The sequence below is a fragment of the Lemur catta genome, chromosome 9 (genome assembly GCF_020740605.2).
Source record: "Lemur catta isolate mLemCat1 chromosome 9, mLemCat1.pri, whole genome shotgun sequence".
Taxonomy (NCBI): domain Eukaryota; kingdom Metazoa; phylum Chordata; class Mammalia; order Primates; family Lemuridae; genus Lemur; species Lemur catta.
In genome coordinates this window covers 25,881,570-25,902,978 of record NC_059136.1, presented here as the reverse complement: position 1 = coordinate 25,902,978, position 21,409 = coordinate 25,881,570, and the positions used below count along the sequence as shown (strand labels likewise).

Below are 21,409 nucleotides of genomic sequence, written 5' to 3'. Positions count from 1 at the left end.
GCATTTCTCCTTGGGTATTTCTTTTAGTAAAAAAAAAAAATTCACAAAGCCAGAAAGCATTTGAGTAGATGAGGTATCTTGATTTTAGAATTGAGTCATCAAAATCAAGAAATCCTGAGATTCAGAAATAAAAGGTACCTTAAGCCATGCTTCATAAGTTAACAAACTGAAGCACAAGAACATGCAATTTACCTCCATGTTGGGTTGCCACATTGATATCTCCTGAGGTCTATGATTCCATGACTCTGTTTGGTCCAAAAGAGATGCCTGACCTGGGTAGATGCTGCCAGCCATGGCTGTGATTCCATGTGAACCAGGGTAGCCAGAGACCTGTGAATGAGTTAGGAGGCAAGTGAATGTTCTGCCACAGTTCAACTTCTACACAGTTCTGCTTTACAAATGTAAAGAAGGAACTCAAATTGCAGAGAATATTATGCTTGGCAGAATAATGGGTCCCCCTAAGATGCCCACATTCTAATCCCATGAACATGTGGCTATGTTCCTTTACATGATAAAAGAGACTTTGCATATGTGACTATAAATCAAGGACCTTGAGATGTGAAGGCTACCCTGGATTATCTGAGTGGGTTCAGTGTAATCACAGGTTCTTCAAAAGCACAAGAGGGAAGCAGAAGAGGACACAGAGGGAAATGTGACCACTGAAGAATGGCCATAGCGACCTAGCACTGCTGGCTTTGAACATGTAGTAAGGGGACCACGAGCCAAGGGGTGCAGGTGGCCTAGAAGCTGGTAAGGCAAGGAAATGGATTTTCAACTAAAGCCTCAAGAAAGGTAATTTGTTATGGCTGCATTAGACAACTAATTCAAATGTATACTAAAAAATAAGAAATTATTTATTTTGCAATTTTCACTTATCAAGATGCTGAGAGCAGACCATTCCTGGATGTAGAAGCAACAGGAAGCCACAAAAATGGCTGAGCCATGCTCTGCTTTAGAATTCCCCTTTCCTGCCCAACCTACCACCCCTCAATAAGAATAACAAAAACAAAACCAACAACCAAAACCCACAGAGAACCCCAAATATCTGTCCTCTAATGAACGAGGGGCTGATAGTGGAAGAAGTCATACCTTCAAGTTCTAACAATGATGACTAAGGCAAAGAGCAGACATTTGGCTGGACATGAAGAAAAATTTTAAGGCAGAAGGAAAATAAGAGGGTTTCTTTATGTGGTTCCTTCTCTCAGTCAAGAGAAAGAAAGAGCAGAATCAGTATTTGTTTCCACAGCTCATTAGTCTAATAATTGTATGGCTGGGGTTGTCAGTTAATGAGATAAAGCACAGCCAAATCTATGTTTCCAAATATTAACACACCCTTCAACAAGGGTTTTGTGTATTTATTATGTTTCTAGACATTAATTTATACCAAAGTACCACATGGACAACATGAAATCAACAAATTTTCAAGTATGGTATACAACTAGTTCTCACAGTTAATTTGAATGGAAATATCTCAGTAACAAAAAAATCTACTAAATATAAAATGCTGTATCACTACTATTTTGGGGGGGAAGGGATGTATTACTGCCAGAAAGCTTTTAGGAATTTTCACAACAAAGAGGTTTCAAATGATCTGAGGCAGGTTTCTAAACAATACCAACCATGTGAAAGGATCAGTGGGCACTTTAGGCTACAAAGGAACATGAAATAACATCAGGAAATGTCTTATAGCTAGTCTTATTTACCAAATAGGAAAATTTGTGCTTGGGAGTTAATTATATAGTTGTTCAATGAAAAAAAAAAATGAGTGTTTTACCATATTCTCTATTTACTCATTTCTACACACGTAAAGTAGAGAGAAATCCCTACTCTCAGGAGCTTCTACTGCATTGGTGACCGACAGCCACCAACATCAATATTAGAGCCCCAAGTTGTGCCACTAGGATACCCCACAGGTCTGCCAGGACACAAAGAGTACTTGCTCTGCTGACAGGCTGTCTCACTAAGCAGGTGCTACCATGTTTTCTCTAGACAATGCCAGTAATCAATCCTGCTCAGGGCCCTTCTGCTGTTTGCTAGAACTCAGAGTATCTCAGCAATCACAGATGTGGGGTTTCTTTTCTTAGGCCACTACACTCTCTGGCTGCTCTGACCACTATCGTGGGTCAGGGTTCTGGCTCCTTCAAGCATGGAGTTGGTAATCTAGACTGACCAAGATGGAAGGGCCCTGTGAGCTCCTCCCATGAGCAAGGGGAGTATTTTATTCATCTCCATGTTTCCAATGCCTAGATAGTGCTGGGCACAGAGTAGAGGGACATCCAGTGTCATCTTGCGATTCACTCCCCTTCCTCTAGACAAGTGAGTATCTCAAACAGTATTGCCCAAAACATGGGTCTGAGTCATCTACCCCAGAATCACCTGGGCCTGCTTGTTAACAATGTGATATTCTTGGGCTCCACCTTCAGAATAAGTATATTAGAATCTGAAGGCAGTAGATAAAGAGCCTGAAATTTACCCAGTTTCACTGTTCTAAGCTACCACAGCCATATGGTCTTTTCTTTTCTAATAAGAAACAGGGCCTACATCAGTCTCTGTTACCCTAGTACCAACAGTTAAGAATTTTTGCCCACATTGACCCAAAAGAGCCTTAATTTAAACCCTGGTAAACCCTGTTCTCAATAACTCTGTGAAGAAGGAAGGAAAGAAAAAGTACTGACCCTCTCGACAGGATTTTGACTCTCACAGACATTACAATGAGTAAAAAAAGCTGAAACCAGAAAACCATATATGATTCCATTTATATAAAATTCTACAACAGGCATAAAGAATCTCTGGTACTAGAAATCAGAAGAGTGGCTGCTTCTCGGGCAGTAAGCAACTGATGGAAAGGGGCACAAGGGAACTTCCTGGGGTTACAGAAATGTTCTCCATCCTGATATGGGGATGGAATACACTCGTGTGTGCTTTGTTCAAAGCTAAGACCTGTGTGTTTCACTGTAAGTAAATTATACCTCAATAAAAGCTAAAACAATTTTCTCAAAAATAAAAACAAACAAAATTATTTCCTTTGCTTTAGATTCTTTTCTTTCAAGGATAATCTTTTCTAGTTTTTACAGGTATTTGTCTATCAGTCTAATATTCTTTCCACACTTGTCCATATTGGCATCTCATTTGGTTTCAGTTAAGCAATTTTGAATTTTACTCTTGCCTTCCAGCAAAACCGCCCAGTTCAGTATTACCTCTGCATAGTGTATGTCCACTGAATTCACCTTGCCCTTCCTTTATTATAAGAACAAGCAGATGAGAAAGGGTCTAAGAACTGTTGGAGGCACTTGTCCCACCTACTTTAAGACTAAGTATATAATGAATGCCTCCTGCATGGGGAGTCAAGACAACACTCACTCAAACAACAATTAGGGCGACCACTTTCTTAGCTTTCTGCTACCCAAATCATACTCATAAGTACACAAATAATAACAATAAAAAAAGAAATATATATAATGTACTTCCCTACCCCCAAAAGGCTGAAGAATCAAATAACAAATTTTGTATCTGCAATATAAAACTGCAGTATTGACTAGTATACCTGGTAATGATTGGTCTGTACCATGTGCTGTGGGCTGGGATAAAATCCTTCGCTGGACCTTGGGCTAGGATAACCAGGTCTGCTGGGCTGTGAACAAATCAACAGAGCATTATATGAACGAATCTTTTAATTGTGGTCAATCTACATTTTATGAAAAGAATCGAAAAAGATTATTTCTCTAATAGAGCTTAATTGAAAAGAATGATAAAAGAGTGATAAGACATTTCAATGGGGAAGGAATACTCTTTTCAATAAACGATGCTTTGACAACTGGATATCCACATGTGAAAAAATGAAGTTTGACCTCTTAAAACATACACAAAAATTAACTCAAAATGGATCGCAGACCTAAATGTAAAAAGCTAAAAACCCTAAGATTCTTAGAAGGAAACCCAGAAGTAAATCTTTGTGACTTTGGGTTAGGCAATGTTTTCTTAGCTCTGATACCAAAAACACAATTGATAGAAGAGAAAAATAGACATACTGGACTTCACCAAAATTAGAAACTTTCATGTTGCAAATGATACCATCAAGAAAGTAAAAAAGACAACTTAAAGAACGGAAGAAAACAGTTGCAAATACTTATCTGATAAGAGATTCATATCCAGAATATATAAAGGATTCTTATAAACGAACAATGACAAATAATCTAATTAACACATTAACTACCAGGTGAGTTGCATCTAACTCACGCTGGTTTTGAGCTGGGGGCCTTGTGAAATATATAAAACTCACGGGTCTTTTTACCTTGGGAGCCGCATGATGTGCAGGCAACTCATGCTGCCATGCTGTAGCACACATGGTACATGATGGGCGGCCCCCTGGGCAAAACCCTGTAGTTGGTTCATGAAAATCTTACTTGTTGATGTTCTTATTGTTACAATTAATATTGACAATTTAATTCTAAAAACGTGGATTAAATGAACAGAAGTCAATAAATTTCATTCTTCTATTTATGTTTACCTTTAAATTACACTTAAGCCTGACAAGTCAAGAAAAACACTTTACTCTTATGAACTATTATTCAAGTTTTCACATTACTTTTTTTTTTTTTGAGACAGTTTCACTCTGTTGCCTGGGCTAGAGTGCTGTGGCGTCAACCTAGCTCACAGCAACCTCAAACTCCTGGTCTCAAGCAATCCTCCTGCATTAGCCTCCTCGGTAGCTGGGACTACAGGCATGCACCACCAAGCCTGGCTAATTTTTTCTATTTTTACTTGTTTGTCTAATTTCTTTCTATTTTTAGTAGAGATGGGGTCTCACTATCGCTCAGGCTGGTCTCGAACTCCTGAGCTTGGGCAATCCTCCCGCCTCGGCCTCCTAGAGTGCTAGGATTACAGGTGTGAGCCACTGCATTTGGCCCACATTACTTTTTTCAAGTTTTTCACATTACTCATTTTTAAGTGTTTATATTACTTTTTTATTGAAAGAAACACAGAAAACAATAAAAACAACAATTTTTCCATTAAATTAGAAAGGATGGTTTTGTTTTCCAAGTTTTTATTCCACTTTTGTAATAAAACACCATGGCCCCAAGGAAAAAAAATTTTTTCCTAGTGTGATAGTCAATGTGTTAAAAAGTGGACAAAGGACATGAGTAGATCCAAACAAAAACAAATGACCAGAAAGCACATTTTGAAAAGATGCTCAATACCACACAGCATCAGGGAAATGTAAATCAAAACCACAGTAAGCTACTGTTTTACAACCAGTAGGATGGTTATAAACAAAAAGAGAAAATATAATAAAAAGTGCCGACAAGGATGTGGAACAACTAGAACCCCTGTACATCGCTGGTGGGAATGTAAAATGGTGTAGCCACTGTGGAAGACGGTACGGATATTCCTTAGAAAATTAAACATAGAATTTACCGTGTGATCCATCAATTCCATTTTCAGGCATATACCCCAGAGAAATGAAAATATACATCCACACAAAAAGACATACATGAACATGTGGGAGGCTAAGGTGGGAGAACACTTGAACCCAGGAGTGCAAGGCTAGCCTGGGCAACACAGTGAGACCCCTGTCACTAAAAGCACAAAAACTAAAACCATGTACATGAATATTCTTCATAGCATTATTCACAAGAGCTAAAAAGTGGGAACAATCTGTGTTCATCAACTGATGAATGGATAAGCAAAATTCAGCAAATTCATAAATGAAATATTATTTGGTAATTAAAAGGAATGAAGTACTGACACATGCTACCACACAGATGAACTCTGAAAATATTATGAGTGAAAAAAGCCAGTCACAAAGAACCATATACTATATGAGCCATTTACAAAATGTCCAGAATAGGGAAAAATCAAAAGAGACAGAAAATAGATGAGAGGTTGCCAGGGATCAGAAGGAATAGAGAACAGGGGAGGACTGCTAATGGGTGTGGGGTTTCATTTTGGGGTGATAAAAATATTCTAAAATTGATTGTTGTGATGGTTAGACAACTCTGTGAATATACTAAAAACGTTGAACTGCACACTTTAAATGTGTAAATTGTATGGTATGTGAGTTGTACTTCAATAAAGCTATTAAATTATCATCGATAACAAAAAGGGATACTAAACATGCTGGGCCTGAGGGATTTGAGTGCCCTCTTGTGCAGTGAGCTGGCATCTGGAAGTGGGCACTTGTTCTGCTCTGCTCCTTCCGGTTGTGCATTCATGGTCCTGTGAGTATACCGACTGGCTTCTATTTCCTCACCCACAAAATGGGCGTTGAGGTGGAAGAGCTCTAAAGTCACTTACAGCTCTAAAATTCTCATTTTGTTTGTGGGATAAATGAATTCAAAGTTCATAGCAAAAGAATGACTTAGTCTGAACTAGAAGGCTAAAAGAAAAGTTAACAAACAGCTTCTAAAACTTGAGGGTTTTAACAACGTAGAAACTAATTTTTCTCCAGCCAAATGAAGACCAGAGCAAAAGGAAATGGATTTAAGTCCCAGCAGGCAGAGGGGAGAGTAAAGCAAACTCCTCAGTGCCTGTGTCTCTTTCCCATGGTCCTGGACAAACACATGCTCTGCTCTAGTTAGGTCCAGAGTATGTTAGGTCTCTAAAATTAGTCTCATTTCCCCACAGCTTTGCTTATACTGTCCTCTCTGCATGGAATGTATCCTCCCTCAATCTGCAGAACACTTCATACTCCTTCAGTCTTCCAAATGTTACTTCTTTCACACAGAGCCTCCTGATTTTGCCAGCGTAACATAAACACAAGTCCTCTGCTCTCCTCCATGGGTCTTTTTTCAAGTTCTGGCGTAGGTTGCAGGTGCCCCTGTACTTGCTCTAGCCCTGCTATTATGAGCTATTAAATTACTGAGGGCGGGAAATCCTTCCTTAACTCTTAGCTCTGTCATATTTCCACAGTGTCCCAGTACTCTAAGTATGAGGATGAATTCCTCAAAGACCCTCAAAACAGGAAAGGGGGTGTTGTTCTAGGCTTTTCTTTACTGTGCACTAGGGCAGCAATTTCCAAAGTGTGTTCGATGAAGCCCAAGGGACTACCCTTCAGACCTATATTTTTTAAAGGTTTAATCCGAAAAAGTGGTCGTGCTGAGTTGACAGGTTAAAAAGAGTCTGACTACCTTGGTACTCTGCCATTTAAGTGGCAACAGCTGTTTTAAAGGTAAGTGTTAATATGTAAGCCTTAATAATGGTTGTATGGGAATGGTTTCCTGGGGCAAGTGCTCTTGGATTCCAAGACTAAAAAGATCCAGAGCCAAAAATTGGGGCACCGAACAGAGATGACAGCTGTGCAGTTACATCCCGGGCTCACATTTGGAAGGGCACGCAAGTAACACAGGCAAAAATAAAAATGGTTGGCATTTATTTATCCTGTGTACAATGAACTACATACTTAAGATACAATTTGATAATTTTGACAACAATGCTATGAAGCATTACTGCCCCCATTTTACAGAGAAATCAGGCAATTTAAACACAGCTGGTAATGGCAGAACTGCCTGACTCCAAAATCTGCTTTGCCATGATGCTATTCTATGACAAGTGCACTTTTGACTCACCAAATAAAAAGGAACATATAAAAGCAAAAGATCAAAAAATGACAAAAGCTGTATAAAATATCTTACAGTTACTCAAATACTTAAAAGGTAGCAAATGATAAAACAAGCTTTCATTTCAAAATAAAAATAACAGGTAAAAAGAAGAAAGTGTTTTATGATAGACAAAATAATTGCACAAATGACACCACAAAATCAAATTTTGCTAACCACCAGACATGGTGAACACAAACACATCGGTCAAACAGCTCTGCTTCTGTTCTCTACAAATGTTGGTCCTGAGGGCGAGCAGGCTCTAACCCAGATTGCCAGTGATTATGGTTAAGGTGCTTCACCTCTCTGTGTTCCCTACTGTCGGCAACAAAAAGGGGGACAATAACAGTAGCTATCTCCTAGAGCTGTCATGAAGATTAAATAAACTAGTAAACATCAAGGTCTTTGAGAATGGCTTTCATATAAGTATCCAAAAGTGTCACCTGCTACTAAGTACTATGAATTAGCAGGAGTCAGTAGACCTCCTCCTAGACAGAAATCTGGATTTTAATAAAGCAAAATGTGGAACAGAGGGAATCTTTACGGAAATCTTTCAGAGTAAGGAAGGATAAAAAGGAAGAAGCTGATACACAGTCAGCCCTCCTTATCCAAGAGTTCCACATTTGGGGATGAGACTAACAGTGGATTGAAACCATATAGAAAAAAACAGCACTACAAATAAAAAGATACAGTATAACAACTATTTATGTAGCATTTACATTGTATTAGGTATTACAAGTAATCTAGAGATATTCTAAAGTATATGGGAGGATGTACATAGGATATATATAAATATGTTATTTCATAGAAGGGATCTGAGTGGCCCGGCATGTGGCTTACATCTGTGATCCCAAGCACTTTGGGAGGCCGAGGTGGGAGAATTGCTTGAGGCCAGGAGTTCAAGACTAGCCTGGGCAACACAGCTAGACTGTCTCTATAAAAAATAAGAAAAATTAGCTTGGCATGGTGGTGGGCACTTGTAGTCTCAGCTACCTGGGAGGCTAAGGCAAGAGGATCGCTTGAGTCCAGGAGTTCCAGGCTGCAGTGAGCTACGCTGGTGCCACTGCACTCCAGCCTGGGCGACAGATTGAGACCCTGTCTCTAAGAAAAAAAAAAAAAAAAAAGTGAAAAACATCCTGGAGTGGAAGAAGGTATTTGCACTATATATATCCAATGATGAGCGTCTGGGGATTTTGGTATCATTCCCTCACAGATGTTGAGGGATCAGTGTATTTGTGAGGGTGCTTCTTATGCTTTGCAACAATTGGCATTAGGGTAGAGGCCAGGCAGGTGAGATTTTGGTAATGAGAGGACAGGCCTAAACAAAAGGACTTGTTCCACATCACACAGGACTTTCTGATGTCTTTCTCTACTTTATATAGGTAGAACAACAGCAACAACAATTCTGTTACCCAAATATAGAATAAAGTATTTCACAGATTAACACAAATGATATTTTGCAGAGTTCATCAGATACCGAACTTTGCAGAATAGCATCTACTGTGTACACTGATAGATAATTTTATTTCATTTAAACTTTACCAAGATTTTCTCACCATTTTAGCAAATCACATCACCAAGACCAATGAAATACATTATCAGCTGTGGCTGTGGGGCCTGCATTTGTAGCTGTGGTATTCATGGTGAGTCCACAAACAGGTGCAAGCACCAGTCTACATTACCACGTCCCCCAGTGCACCCAGACCTTAGTGTTTTATGCATACATGCATAATGCTACCAAAAATTACTTTCCTTTTACTTCTCCTGTATGTAGGTCTCCTAACACAAGTATCCTTATACTGAGATATTTTGAAAGTAATAAGTCATTCTTTCACCTATGTATTTTATTTCGGGATTAATAAATGAGACATTAAAATTTTTATATAAATGGAGGGCTGGGTTTGATTAGGATTGAAGAACATTGGTTTTGGATTTTTTTTATTTTTGAGAAGGGTCTTGCTTTATTGCCCAGACGTGAGGGCAGTGGTGTAACCTCAAACTCCTGGGCTCAAGTGATCTTTCTGCCTCAGCCTCCGGAGTAGCTGAGACTACAGACACACACCACCATTCCTGGCTAATTTTTTCTATTTTTTGTAGAGATGGGGGTTTCTCTATGTTGCTCAGGCTGGTCTTGAACTCTTGGCCTCCCAAAGTACTAGGATTACAGGCATAAGGCACCACACCCAGCCTCGAAGAACACTGTTTCAAAGCTGTTCTGAGGCAGCTATTCTCAAACACTTCATTTTCAGGACAGCTTTACACTTTGAAAAATTACTGAGGACTCCAAGAGCTTCTGTTTATTTGGAATATATCTACCAATATTTACATTATTAGAAATTAAAACAGACACTTAAACATATGTATAAATTCACTTAGAAATATTAACAAACCCAGTACATTTAAGAAAAATACCTATTTTTTCCCAAACAAACAAAAACCAAAAGAAGGGCACCTTTTATATTTATGTAAATCTCCTTTGATATCAGGCTTAACAGGAGGCAGCAGATTTCCTATCTGCTTCTGCAGTTTGTTGTGATTTGCTGTTTTGCTGCAGTAGCTAAAGAAAATCTAGCCTCACATAGCCATGCAATTGGAAAAGGGAAGGGTATTTTAATAATTTTTTGGGCATGGTTGAGGATACTGTTTTTGGATACTACTCTAAAACTCAACATGAGGTAGTTTCTTAAAGGTGAGTTGCAATGTGGAATTTGAGACCATTTCAGTAACTGTTACATTAAAATCCATTACTCATGCACACTGGAGAAGGCACCAGTAAAGGAGCTGAACATGAGTAGGCAGGCAAGGCCTGAGGATGCTGCCGGCAGATCTTACTAAGGCAACGAAAGGAAATGTAATGTGTTTTTTTTTTCTCATACAAACAACCCAGCCACCAGCCAGAACAAGAAAAGGCAAAAAAATGTACACAAAGTCCTCAACAAAACAAAATGAAACAAAACAAAAGGAATATGGTCAAGTAGAAATAGGTTCATTTTTAAATAAAGCAAAATGTAAAGTGTCTGTGGCGTAGTTTGATGTTTTAATCCAGATTTGATTAGGGAGATTTCTAAGAACCAACAAAAACAAAAACAACCTTCCCCAAGTAGGCAGCCCATTTAGTCTCACAATGTGGAGGAGGGGAAGTGAGGAAGAAAAGGAAGAGCATTTTAAGATGACATCTGATCCAATTGCTCATGGCTTAAAACAGCCTCTACTTGACACGCAAATTCGGAACATAAGTGTACATGAGATTCATATGCAGAGGAGGAGCAAACAAGAAACCATTTGCTGGGGTTGTAACTGTTACTCTTGAGTAACCTGATGCTGGAGTTTCTTCTTATAGAAAATAGCTGCCTACATCATAAATCTCGAGTTAGTAGCATAATCCCAAAGTTGGGGTGGGCACACGGCTACCTTAGGCGGTGCTTCATCAGACCCTCCAGAGTCCCAGGACACTGTGGCCTGTCTTCGGGACTCCATCCTCATCCGCTCTTCTTGCTGAGCCTTCTCTTCCTCCAGGATCGTGCTAGAGAGACAATACATGGTTTTAAGGGGAGCTGACAACCAGAGTTAGCCACCAGACCCCACCCTATCTGAGGAACACCAGCTGGCTAACAACAGACGATAACAATAAAGAAAGGATCCTATGCACAGGGGGAAAGAAGGATCAGATTTCTAAGTCTTCACAAAATGACTTTTAGAACAGCCTTGATCTGAATGGGCAAGTCCATTTAAAGCATAACCATAGGTGAGAAAAAGACAGCTGGTGAGAAAAAGAGAAGTTCGTGAAAATGAACGATGAGCCAAGATGAAACCTTTGTATGCCAAAGTTTATTTTGAGCAGAACCCTTAGAAATCCCAAGCAGTACTTTACCAAGCATATACATATCTGAGGATGGAATCTTTGCATGAACACAGGCTCCCACATAATGTGATCACACCAGCACATTATGTGACCAATTAGCAATCTGGCCAATAATCTCCCTAGATTGCTCAATACAATTTCCTAACTTTCAGTTTAACCAGTGCTTTCTCTGATCAGAAAAAAAAAGGAAAAATGCAACAGTCTTTACATGTGCTTCTGAAAATACCATTTGCTTTAAACTGGAAACCCCGCAGTTAGTAACGCTGCTACTTACCACTGTTTGACCACTCAGAAGCTATCTGAAGTCCCACATAATGCTGCAGCCTCCGCAGTAACTGCTAGGCGGCTTCTTCACCTCGGCTGTTTGCCATCACATAAATCCCTCAGGATGCAGCTAAAGCGAAACTGCACTAGCTTCCCGTTCTACATGGAATCCCTAGGGCTCTGTGGGCGGCAGGTCTTTGAAACCTTCATACTAACTGTGGCAAACAGCTTTTTCCTATATGCCTGCAACTCTACAGTTCTAATAATGAAGCTCATTCAAAGTTTCTGGCCTCCTGGTAGATCGAATGCAGTAAATAACCACCCAGAATTACTCAGGAAAGAGTGACATCAGCTACACCAGACTCTTTTCTAATCTGGGAATTTGCTCAACTGTTTAAAAAGACATTCCTCCTTGGCTGGAGGCTAGAGTGTGCTGTTTCTCACACAACCCAACTCACAGAGTCACCTTCTGAATCAGGAAAAAGACAAAATTCATTTCATAACTGCCTCGAGTCAGCAAACCATCACTACAGATGTTAGGACTTTTTTTTTCCCTCGCCCAAAGGAAAGGGAATGTCCTCTTCAAAGAAATGATCACATTAGCATTTTACATAAAAGCTTTTAGTCAAAAGATCCCACCCTCTCCCCAAAATATGATTTTGGTTTCCCTCTTGCTCCAGTCAGATGATCATGGCTGAGCAAACACACACTACAAAACTTTTAGCAGTATTTAAGACTTTTGAAGCAGCCTCCAAAGACTGGTAAGATGCTTGCTTGGTGCTAGCACTGTTGGGAATCTGGGCCTGTGTGCCAGGCCTACATGAGCCAGGTGAGCCATGAAGGTGAAGTCCAGGGCCATGTCTAAGGAAGGAGGCCTGGGGGTACCAAGAGGGCCCTGCTGCTGCTGGGCAGATTCCAGCAGGCCAGTGACTCTCTGCCCTACTCCTCTAATCAGATGAGCGCTCCCCTCAGACTGCTGAGCGATTAAAGGAGATCATAGCTGTGAAAGCATCTGCTATAAGCCTTAGTTATCATCAGCAGGTATTCCTGACAGGGCATTTGCTCAAGCGCTGCTCATTTAGCTGTTAACTTTCTGCTTTGTGCAAGAAACAGGCGATAAGGTCTTTGAGGTGCTTTGTCCATGAGAAAAGAAAGCCTCAAACCCTGATCCAGGACATAAGTGTTGTGACTAAGCAGGACAGAAGAGCTCAGCCTGGGGCATTCTGGCTGCAGGACCAGCCACGGGCACTGTCCCAGGCACTGGGGGAGGTTAGGGAAGAAGAAACCCAGCAGGCGTCAGCTACAAACCCAGTCTGAGTGCACAAGTGTTACGGGACGGAAGCATAGCAATGCCTTCTGTTCATTTCTCACATGGAAACAAATACTTTTATGTTTCAATTTTATGTATTTAAATTTATGACTTTATAAAAACTTTTGTTATACTTTGAATGAAACAGTACCTGGCACAGTTTACACTTAAATATTTGCTAAATGAACAAATACTGCAGTATGTAGATAAAATACACATATTACCATGACCCATTAGACATGTAAGTTAGCTAAGAAAATTCAGGGTTCATCAATGATGAGCAAACTGAATGGGAAAACAGCAAGGCACAGTGTAAGAAGCTTGGGGTTTGAGTCACACTGAGTTCAGGTTTAAGTTCTGCCAGAGACAGGTTATATGACCATGGGCAACTCTATTCCTCTAAGCTTCACCCACAAAATGGGGTGCCTCCCTAACAGTAGTTAGGGTTGAAGGGTTATTGTTACAATCAAAAGGAAAAATCAGGTAATCTATGTGAAGAGCTCTGAAATCCAAGAAGCTTTGAAAAATGGAAAGAACTACTACAAATTCCCCATCAAATAATATCCCATGTAGCTAATGGCTACCATTCTCACAAGGGGCTGCAAGTACTTTAAATGAGTTAAAATCCAGTTAGAGGCTGGGTGCGGTGGCTCACGCCTATAATCTTAGCACTCTGGGAGGCTGAGGCGGGAGGATCGTTTGAGCTCAGGAGTTCAAGACCAGCCTAAGCAAGAGCGAGACCCCGTTTCTACTAAAAAAAAAAAAAAAAAAATAGAAACAAATTAGCTGGACAACTAAAAATATATAGAAAAAATTAGCCAGGCATGGTGGCACATGCCTGTAGTCCCAGCTACTTGGGAGGCTGAGGCAGAAGGATTGTTTAAGCCCAGGAGTTTGAGGCTGCTGTGAGCTAGGCTGATGCCACAGCACTCTAGCCAGGGTGACACAGCGGGACTCTGCCTCAAAAAAAAAAAAAAAAATCCAGTTAGAGTTTGAAGTACAAAAGAGCAATCATGTCTTTTCGCATATCCATCCAATCACTCATTGCAGTATCAGTAATACAGTAATTATGACTATCCATCAACCAAAACAATAGATCAAGAATATGCCTACTAAAACATCGTCACTGATACACAATGCCTTTGGACTTGACAAATATAAAGAAGTTACGACGGTAGGCAACAGGAGATACAGCTTCACCAAGTCCCAAACACTTACCAATGGGAACACTGGGAGGTACACCTTAACTTTTTAGACTACAAAACACCAATAAATCCATACATCAAAAAGCTGCTCGCTGAGTAGAAATATGCGTATTTTTAGAGTTGGTGCATGTGCACACATGTGAGGTAACTACCATTGTCTTTACAAGTAAAGTGACTCATATTCCTTTGGTTCCCTTCCTCTTCGTCTATCACCCTTCTTCCTCCATGCCCAGGTATGTTCTCCAAACCCACCATGCTCTCCTCTGCCTCTCATGCGCTTTCTGTCCTTTATTTGGCCACCTCCTACTTATAGCTCAAGTGTCAAATAGTAGTTCCTCCAGAATATCTTCCCTGAAGCTCCCTCCTCCCTTTAGGCTGAGTTACATTACACTCCTCTTCGTTCCCAAAGCAACTAGAGCCTAACTTGCCTTTTTTTTTTTCTTTTGAGACACAGTCTTGCACTGTCACCCAGGCTGGAGTGCAGCGGGATCACAACAGCTCAATATAACCTCGAACTCCTGAGCTCAAGTGATCCTCCTGCCTTAGCCTCCCCAGTACCTACGATTACAGGCGCGTGCCACAACACTGGCTTTTTATTTTTGGTAGAGACAGTGTCTTACAATGTTGCCCAGGCTGGTCTTGAACTCCTAGACTCAAGCAATCCTCCCACCTTGGCCACCCAAAGGGCTGGGATAACTCGTCAAAAGGCATTATAAATAATCTGCTTGACTTTTGCTCCTACTAGATGAAGAGTTGTTACTTGAAGCCCCATTTTCACACATCCAGAATTAGCATAGACCTAGACTTATGACATGTACTAAAAAATGACAGCTGAATGGGTGAGTGAGGCCCCATCAGTAAAGTCACTGACTAGTGAAGAACAGAACATTACCAAGCTTCCTGTTCTCTTAACTGGCCAAATAGGAAAGGACCACGGTTGCTTTCTTTGAGATGGCCACGGGGAGCAGGAGCCCAGTCCCAGACTGGGGGCAAAGAAGGCCTACCTGGCCTGACAGAGGAGCACATCCCTGGGTTAGGAGTTTTTTAGCACCCTGATCTCAATCACCTGATCCTTAAAAATCAAGGAACAAATTATCCTTTCTTCTATTCCTTCAAATAATTAAAATACAGGCAAGCTATGAGAAGGCTAGGCGGGACTTTGTTTTAAATAGGTCCCATCAGACAATTTTATTTCACATGTGCTGTTTTGTGAAATGGGACACACTGATCTTAAGGTTACTATTCTCCCCAGAATCTCCAAACAGGTCATGAGAAGTCCCTTGCCATAAGGAGACCCTATCAGGCTCCATATGCCCTGATTTTTCTACCAACATTCACTTCCTCTGTTCTCTGACCCACTGAATTTACCATGTGAATTCTTAATTTCAGCCCTTAATCATGTTCTACCATGTTGTGGGATTTAGGTTGTAAGGTTCATACAGTTGTCAGACATGGATCCAGTTTCTCTTGTCAGCTAGACAGCATTTGCATATTACAGACACTTTAATATTTCTTTCATTAAACATGCCAGTCTTGTTCCTCAAAGAACATAATGACAACTGGGATGCGAATTCCTTCAATCTCAGTACTTCATTCTCATACCAAAAATAGCATTTCAAAATGCTTCATACCATAATTTGTTGCTCAAAGTAACCAAGAATATAAATAATTCATAAAAAAAAATCTGTTTTTACAATGGGAAGACTAGTCCATAGATGGAGTAGGAGGGCACAAGGGAGACATCACTGAGCTTTTCTCTTTACAGCTGCTGAAGAACCCAGAGCAACAAACCAGAATGTGCAGAGTGCCACGGAGGTCAAATTGAAGCATATTTTCCCAAACTACAAATATTTTTAGTAGCAATACATTCCATTTGAAAGCCTTTAGCTGCCTAATGTGAACTGGCAATGAATGAGCCCTTATGTTTTTTCCTAGATGGTGGTTTCCAAGTCTAAAACTTACAAATTGATGAAACAATAAAAGCAGAGATTTGTCATTTAACAAACATTAGCACAAATGATAATTACACCTTTGTTTATCCATGGGTCCTGTCTAGGAAGAGAATCTTGAAGAGGGGAAAGGAATACATTATTTAATGTTATTTTGACTTTATTTTTTAATTCCCCTCACTTTAAACGAAAAAGTCATCAAAGTAATCAGATCACAGTAAAAGGACATAAGAACTTGTAAGAGTTGTTCTGATTTTCTTCTTTTGGTCTGCAATACTCTCTGTGAAACTTGGTTTCACAACCTCTATGAGGTAGCATGGAGAGGTCTTATTACATTTCCCTTCTGGAGCAACAAACTGTGATTTCACTTTTAAGGTATTTTAACAGCTAGCAAGAAAGTGGTCTATTAGGTCCCTAGTTTCCAGTCTGAGCTAAGACACAAGAACAGATCTCCAACAAAGACAAGTTTCAGGAGCAGAAAAGGCCAACTGATCCTGAGTGTTCAAGTCATTCAATCTGTCCCAGAAGAAGGGCAACATATGTAAGCCACATCTCTGTTGACTTATGTAACCACAGGAGATCTTGCCTACTTCAACCTGTTTCCTCATTCATAAATGAGAACCACAGTCTGCCTTATCTATTGTTAGAATGGAAAAATAAAGTTTATGAAAAAAATTAGTAAAACTTTTAAGTAAATGTCAATTCTGTATTTTTATATGCCATATTATACCATTAGGAAATAAATGAGTTTTTATTTCATTTCTGTAGTATTTTTCATAATAGTGACTGTACTACTAAACTAACTCTTCTCTTTGAAAATAAAAACATTTCTTCTTTTAATTACATACTTTTTGCTTTAATATGGGGAGAAAATCTTTTCTTTTGTAAAAAGATTGGACTTCGATCACTGAACAAAGGGATTACATCATAAGATTTGCTTTGGACATAAAATCAGTCTGGGTTTGTAGTTATTTAGGTTAACCTGGAAAATACCCAGAGAAAGAGCAGCAAAAAATTTGAAGGAAAACAAGTTGAGGGAACTGGCTTGTTTTGGCAAGTTCATGAGAATACCAGTTTTGAAACATGATCTCTTCTAATTACCCAACATTGCCTCACCACAAAGGAATGGAATTGACCTTTTAATAACAACAACAAAAAAACCCCTGCTGTCTTTGCAGAAAACAAAGTCTGCTGGTTTGAGAAGGAGCCGGGAATGGCATATCTGGAAGTGGCTGATCTAGTGGCTAAAGACCATAATTGCAACTTTACTTCTTATGTCTCTGTTCTTTTTGTCTTATAAACAGGCGCAGTGGACTGAATACACTGAAACCACATTTCTCTCGTCACTTATTAAGTATCTCAAACTGCAGGAAATAAAGCCTTGTTTGGTGGTTGTGCTATACTCATCTCAAAATTATTTTTAAAAAGTGGTTTCTATTAAAATCTTACTTTAAAAGAAATGGTGACCTCTTCCTATTTCTGGCATGTGTGAGTGGCTCTTATTTGACTAACCCACTTACAGATAGGAAGTATAAACTCTGGTTATAAGAAACAACTGTGTGACAACACAGGGGAGCAACCAAAAGCAGCTAGATTCTGGAGGAAGCTGTCATAAGGAGGAGAGAATGGCACTGGGTGGGTCCCCACTTTTCAGTGACCATTAGCTAAGAAGGTAGGCCCCATTGTTACTGGCTTGAAGAACCAGAGAAGACAGTTTGCAGTAACCACAGCTGGTAAAAAGTGAGGGGGGGAAATCCCAGAAAGAACAGAGCCAGAGAGGGAGTGCCTCAAATCCTGAATATAAATTCTGCCCAAATCTCTGGCTGACCCTGGAATCACGAATACACAATGAAGTCTCCAAGTAGCACATCTAAGGCGAAAAGAATTGGACAGAAATTTGAGCTCTGGCCCGTAGCTGGGAGAGTTTGCAATTTGAGATCAGCCAAATTAATTGCCTGCTAGCTAAAACAAACAACTGAACATTGTTTTTTTTTTTTTTTTTTTGAGACAGAGTCTCACTTTGTTGCCCAGGCTAGAGTGAGTGCCGTGGCATCAGCCTAGCTCACAGCAACCTCAAACTCCTGGGCTTAAGCGATCCTACTGCCTCAGCCTCCTGAGTAGCTGGGACTACAGGCATGCGCCACCATGCCCGGCTAATTTTTTCTATATATATTTTTAGCTGTCCAAATCATTTCTTTCTATTTTTAGTAGAGACGAGGTCTCGCTCAGGCTGGTCTCGAACTCCTGACCTTGAGCGATCCACCCGCCTCGGCCTCCCAGAGTGCTAGGATTACAGGCGTGAGCCACCGCGCCCGGCCAACAACTGGACACTCTTGAGAGGAATATAAGTGAATCTAGAGTTTCTGTAACCTATTAGTCACAATGTCCAGCATATAATCCAAAATTTGTTGATATACAAATAAACATGAAAACATGATCCATTCTCAAGAGGAAAAAGACAACTCCACACAGTACTCAAATGCTGAAATTTGCATGCAAGTATTTAAAAGAAGCCATTATATTCAAGGACATAAAAGAAAATTTGTCCACAATGAATGAAATGATGGGGAATTTCAGCAGAGAAACAATACAAAAAGGAGTCAAACAGCGATTGTGTAACTGAAAAATATCTGAAATAAAATCTCCATGGGTAGAATGATTAGTAGGATGGAAATTACAGAAGAAAGAGGGAGCCTGAAGATAAATCGATAAAAAAGATCTAATCTGAAGGACACAGAGAAAATAGAAGATGGGGAAGAGGAGGAGGAGGCACAACAAGAACAAAGATAGCCTCTGGAGGACACTATCAAAAGGTTTAGTATACATGCAACTGGAATCTCAGAAGAAGAAAACGAAAAGTAAAAATATATCTGAGCAAATAATGGCCAAAGTTTTTCCAAATTTGGTAAAAGATGTCTATAGATGAAGGAGGCTCAGCAAACCCTAAGTGCAATTAATACAAAGAAAACCACGCTCAAGCACATCTTACTTAAACTGTTGAAAACCAAAAATAGAGAGAAAATAATGGACACTGTCAGAGAAATCAACACTTTACATGCAGAGGAACAATGATGTGCATGGCCAGTGACTTCTCATTAAACAGAACAGGGCAGAAGACAGTAGAAAAACACATTTAAAATGCTCAAAGGGGCCGGGCATGGTGGCTCATGCCTGTAATCCTAGCACTCTGGGAGGCCGAGGTGGAAGGATCGCTCGAGGTCAGGAGTTCGAGACCAGCTTGAGCAAGAGCGAGACCCTGTCTCTAGAAAGAAATAGAAAGAAATGATTTGGACAGCTAAATATATATACAGGAAAAAAATTAGTCGGGCATGGTGGCACATGCCTGTAATCCCAGCTACTTGGGAGGCTGAGGCAGGAAGATTGCTTGAGCCCAGAAGTTTGAGGTTGTTGTGAGCTAGGCTGATGCCATGGCACTCTAGCCCAGGCAACAGAGTGAGACTCTGTCTCAAAAAAAAAAAAAAAAAAAAAAAAAAAAAAAAAAAAAAAAAAAAAAAAAAAAAAAGCTCAAAGGGAAAAAAATAACAATGCTGTCAACCCAGAATCCTACATTCAGCAAAACTAAATACAATTCAGTTTTTTTTTTTTTTTTTTTTTTTGAGACAGAGTCTCACTCTGTTGCCCAGGCTAGAGGGCCATGGCGTCAGCCTGGCTCACAGCAACCTCAAACTCCTGGGCTCAAGCAATCCTCTGCCTCAGCCTCCCAACCAGCTGGGACTACAGGTATGCGCCACCATGCCCGGCTAATTTTTTCTCTATATATTTTTAGTTGTCCAGCTAATTTCTTTCTATTTTTAGTAGAGACAAGGTCTCGCTCTTGCTCAGGCTGGTCTCGAACTCCTGACCTCGAGCGATCCTCCTGCCTCGGTCTCCCAGAGTGCTAGGATTACAAGTGTGAGCCACCATGCCCGGATTACAATTCAGTTTTACATAAAATAAAACTAATGGAATCCACCACCAACAGACTCATACCAAAAGAAATGCTAAAGAAGTTCATTAGACTAAAGGGAAACCAAATAGAAATAAGATCTTCAGGAAAAATGGAGCATTGTATGAAGTTAAATATTAAAAGTCTTTCTTTACTTTCTTTAAAATGGTATTTAAGGGTGGATGTGGTAGCTGACACTTATAATCTCAGAACTTTGGGAGGCCAGGAGTTTGAGAGCCTGGGCATCACAGCGAGACGAGACCCTGTCTCTAAAAAAAGAATTTAAAAATGAGCTGGGTGTGTGCCTGTAGTCCCAGCTTTTTTTGGGGGGTGGGGAGAAGTCATTTAAGACAGAAATTATCTTATTTTGTGGGGTTAGTAACATATTTAAATGCAATATATATGAGAACTACAGCACAATGAACCAAGGTGGTGGTAAATGGACATTCATGGTTGGCAGTTTCTACATTTTACATGAAGTGCAACTAATTAAGTAGACTGTGAAAAGTTAAAGATGTGTATTGTAATCCCCAGAGCAAGTACTAAAAATATAATGCAAAATGTATTGCTAAAATGCAAGTTTGGAAAGGGAGTTGAGAGAGAGAGGAAGTGGTGTAGAAGATAAGCTGTTGGTTCCAATGTGCCAAATCCTCTTAGCCAAGAACTAATAAACTGACCACAAAGGACTTTTGCTTCTCTCTCCTATGTGGACTTTAGGTACATTCAATTTAGTTACCAACAGGGAGCCAAGATTTCTACCTTTGTTTCTTTCATCTCTTCACCCAATCTCATTTCCCTACCCACTCTGTAAGCTGAAGTAGAGGAATCATCTAGAGCCACATGTATGTCACCCGTTCAGAAGAGGAAGAGGAAGACATTCATGCCTGCTCCATTTTTCCTTTATGTTTTGAAGGATACTAACCTTGGAGACAAAACCCAATGCAAAGGAATTAAGAAAAACTAGAGAAAAACTGTGGGGAGAAGGAAATGATGATCGAAGCAGAACTGATAGAATGAAATTATATTAGTAAATGGGTAAGTTTGAGGATTTCACTGTACTGTGGGTTCTGAGGATGGGGTTCAGATTATAAACAGTCAATATACAGATGACAGCTAAAATGTAAATTTCATCTAATCAGGTCTCTCTTTACAAGTAAGACAAGTGAGAGGGAAGTGAACAGAGCATGGGAAAGTACATGAGGGATGTGGGGAATCAGTGCCCCCTTCCGCAATGAGGAGGACACTGTGGTAAAGAGACAAGAACATACATTGGCCTTGG

The 21,409-nt window shown here is 40.0% G+C and overlaps 1 protein-coding gene across 11 annotated transcripts in view; it reads right to left on the bottom strand.

The window, feature by feature from the left end:
• The window catches only part of PTK2 (protein tyrosine kinase 2), a 258,855-nt gene that overhangs the window by 28,899 nt on the left and 208,547 nt on the right, over nucleotides 1-21,409 (bottom strand). For 10 of the 11 annotated variants that reach the window (XM_045560796.1, XM_045560797.1, XM_045560799.1 and 7 more), the window contains 3 exons: nucleotides 11,007-11,118; nucleotides 3,545-3,631; nucleotides 193-330 (listed from right to left, as the gene is read on the bottom strand). In XM_045560796.1, coding sequence (XP_045416752.1) covers nucleotides 193-330; nucleotides 3,545-3,631; nucleotides 11,007-11,118 — 337 coding nt within the window. Of the gene's footprint in view, nucleotides 1-192; nucleotides 331-3,544; nucleotides 3,632-11,006; nucleotides 11,119-11,731; nucleotides 12,047-21,409 lie in introns of those variants that run through there. The other variant, XM_045560803.1, reaches the window with a different exon arrangement.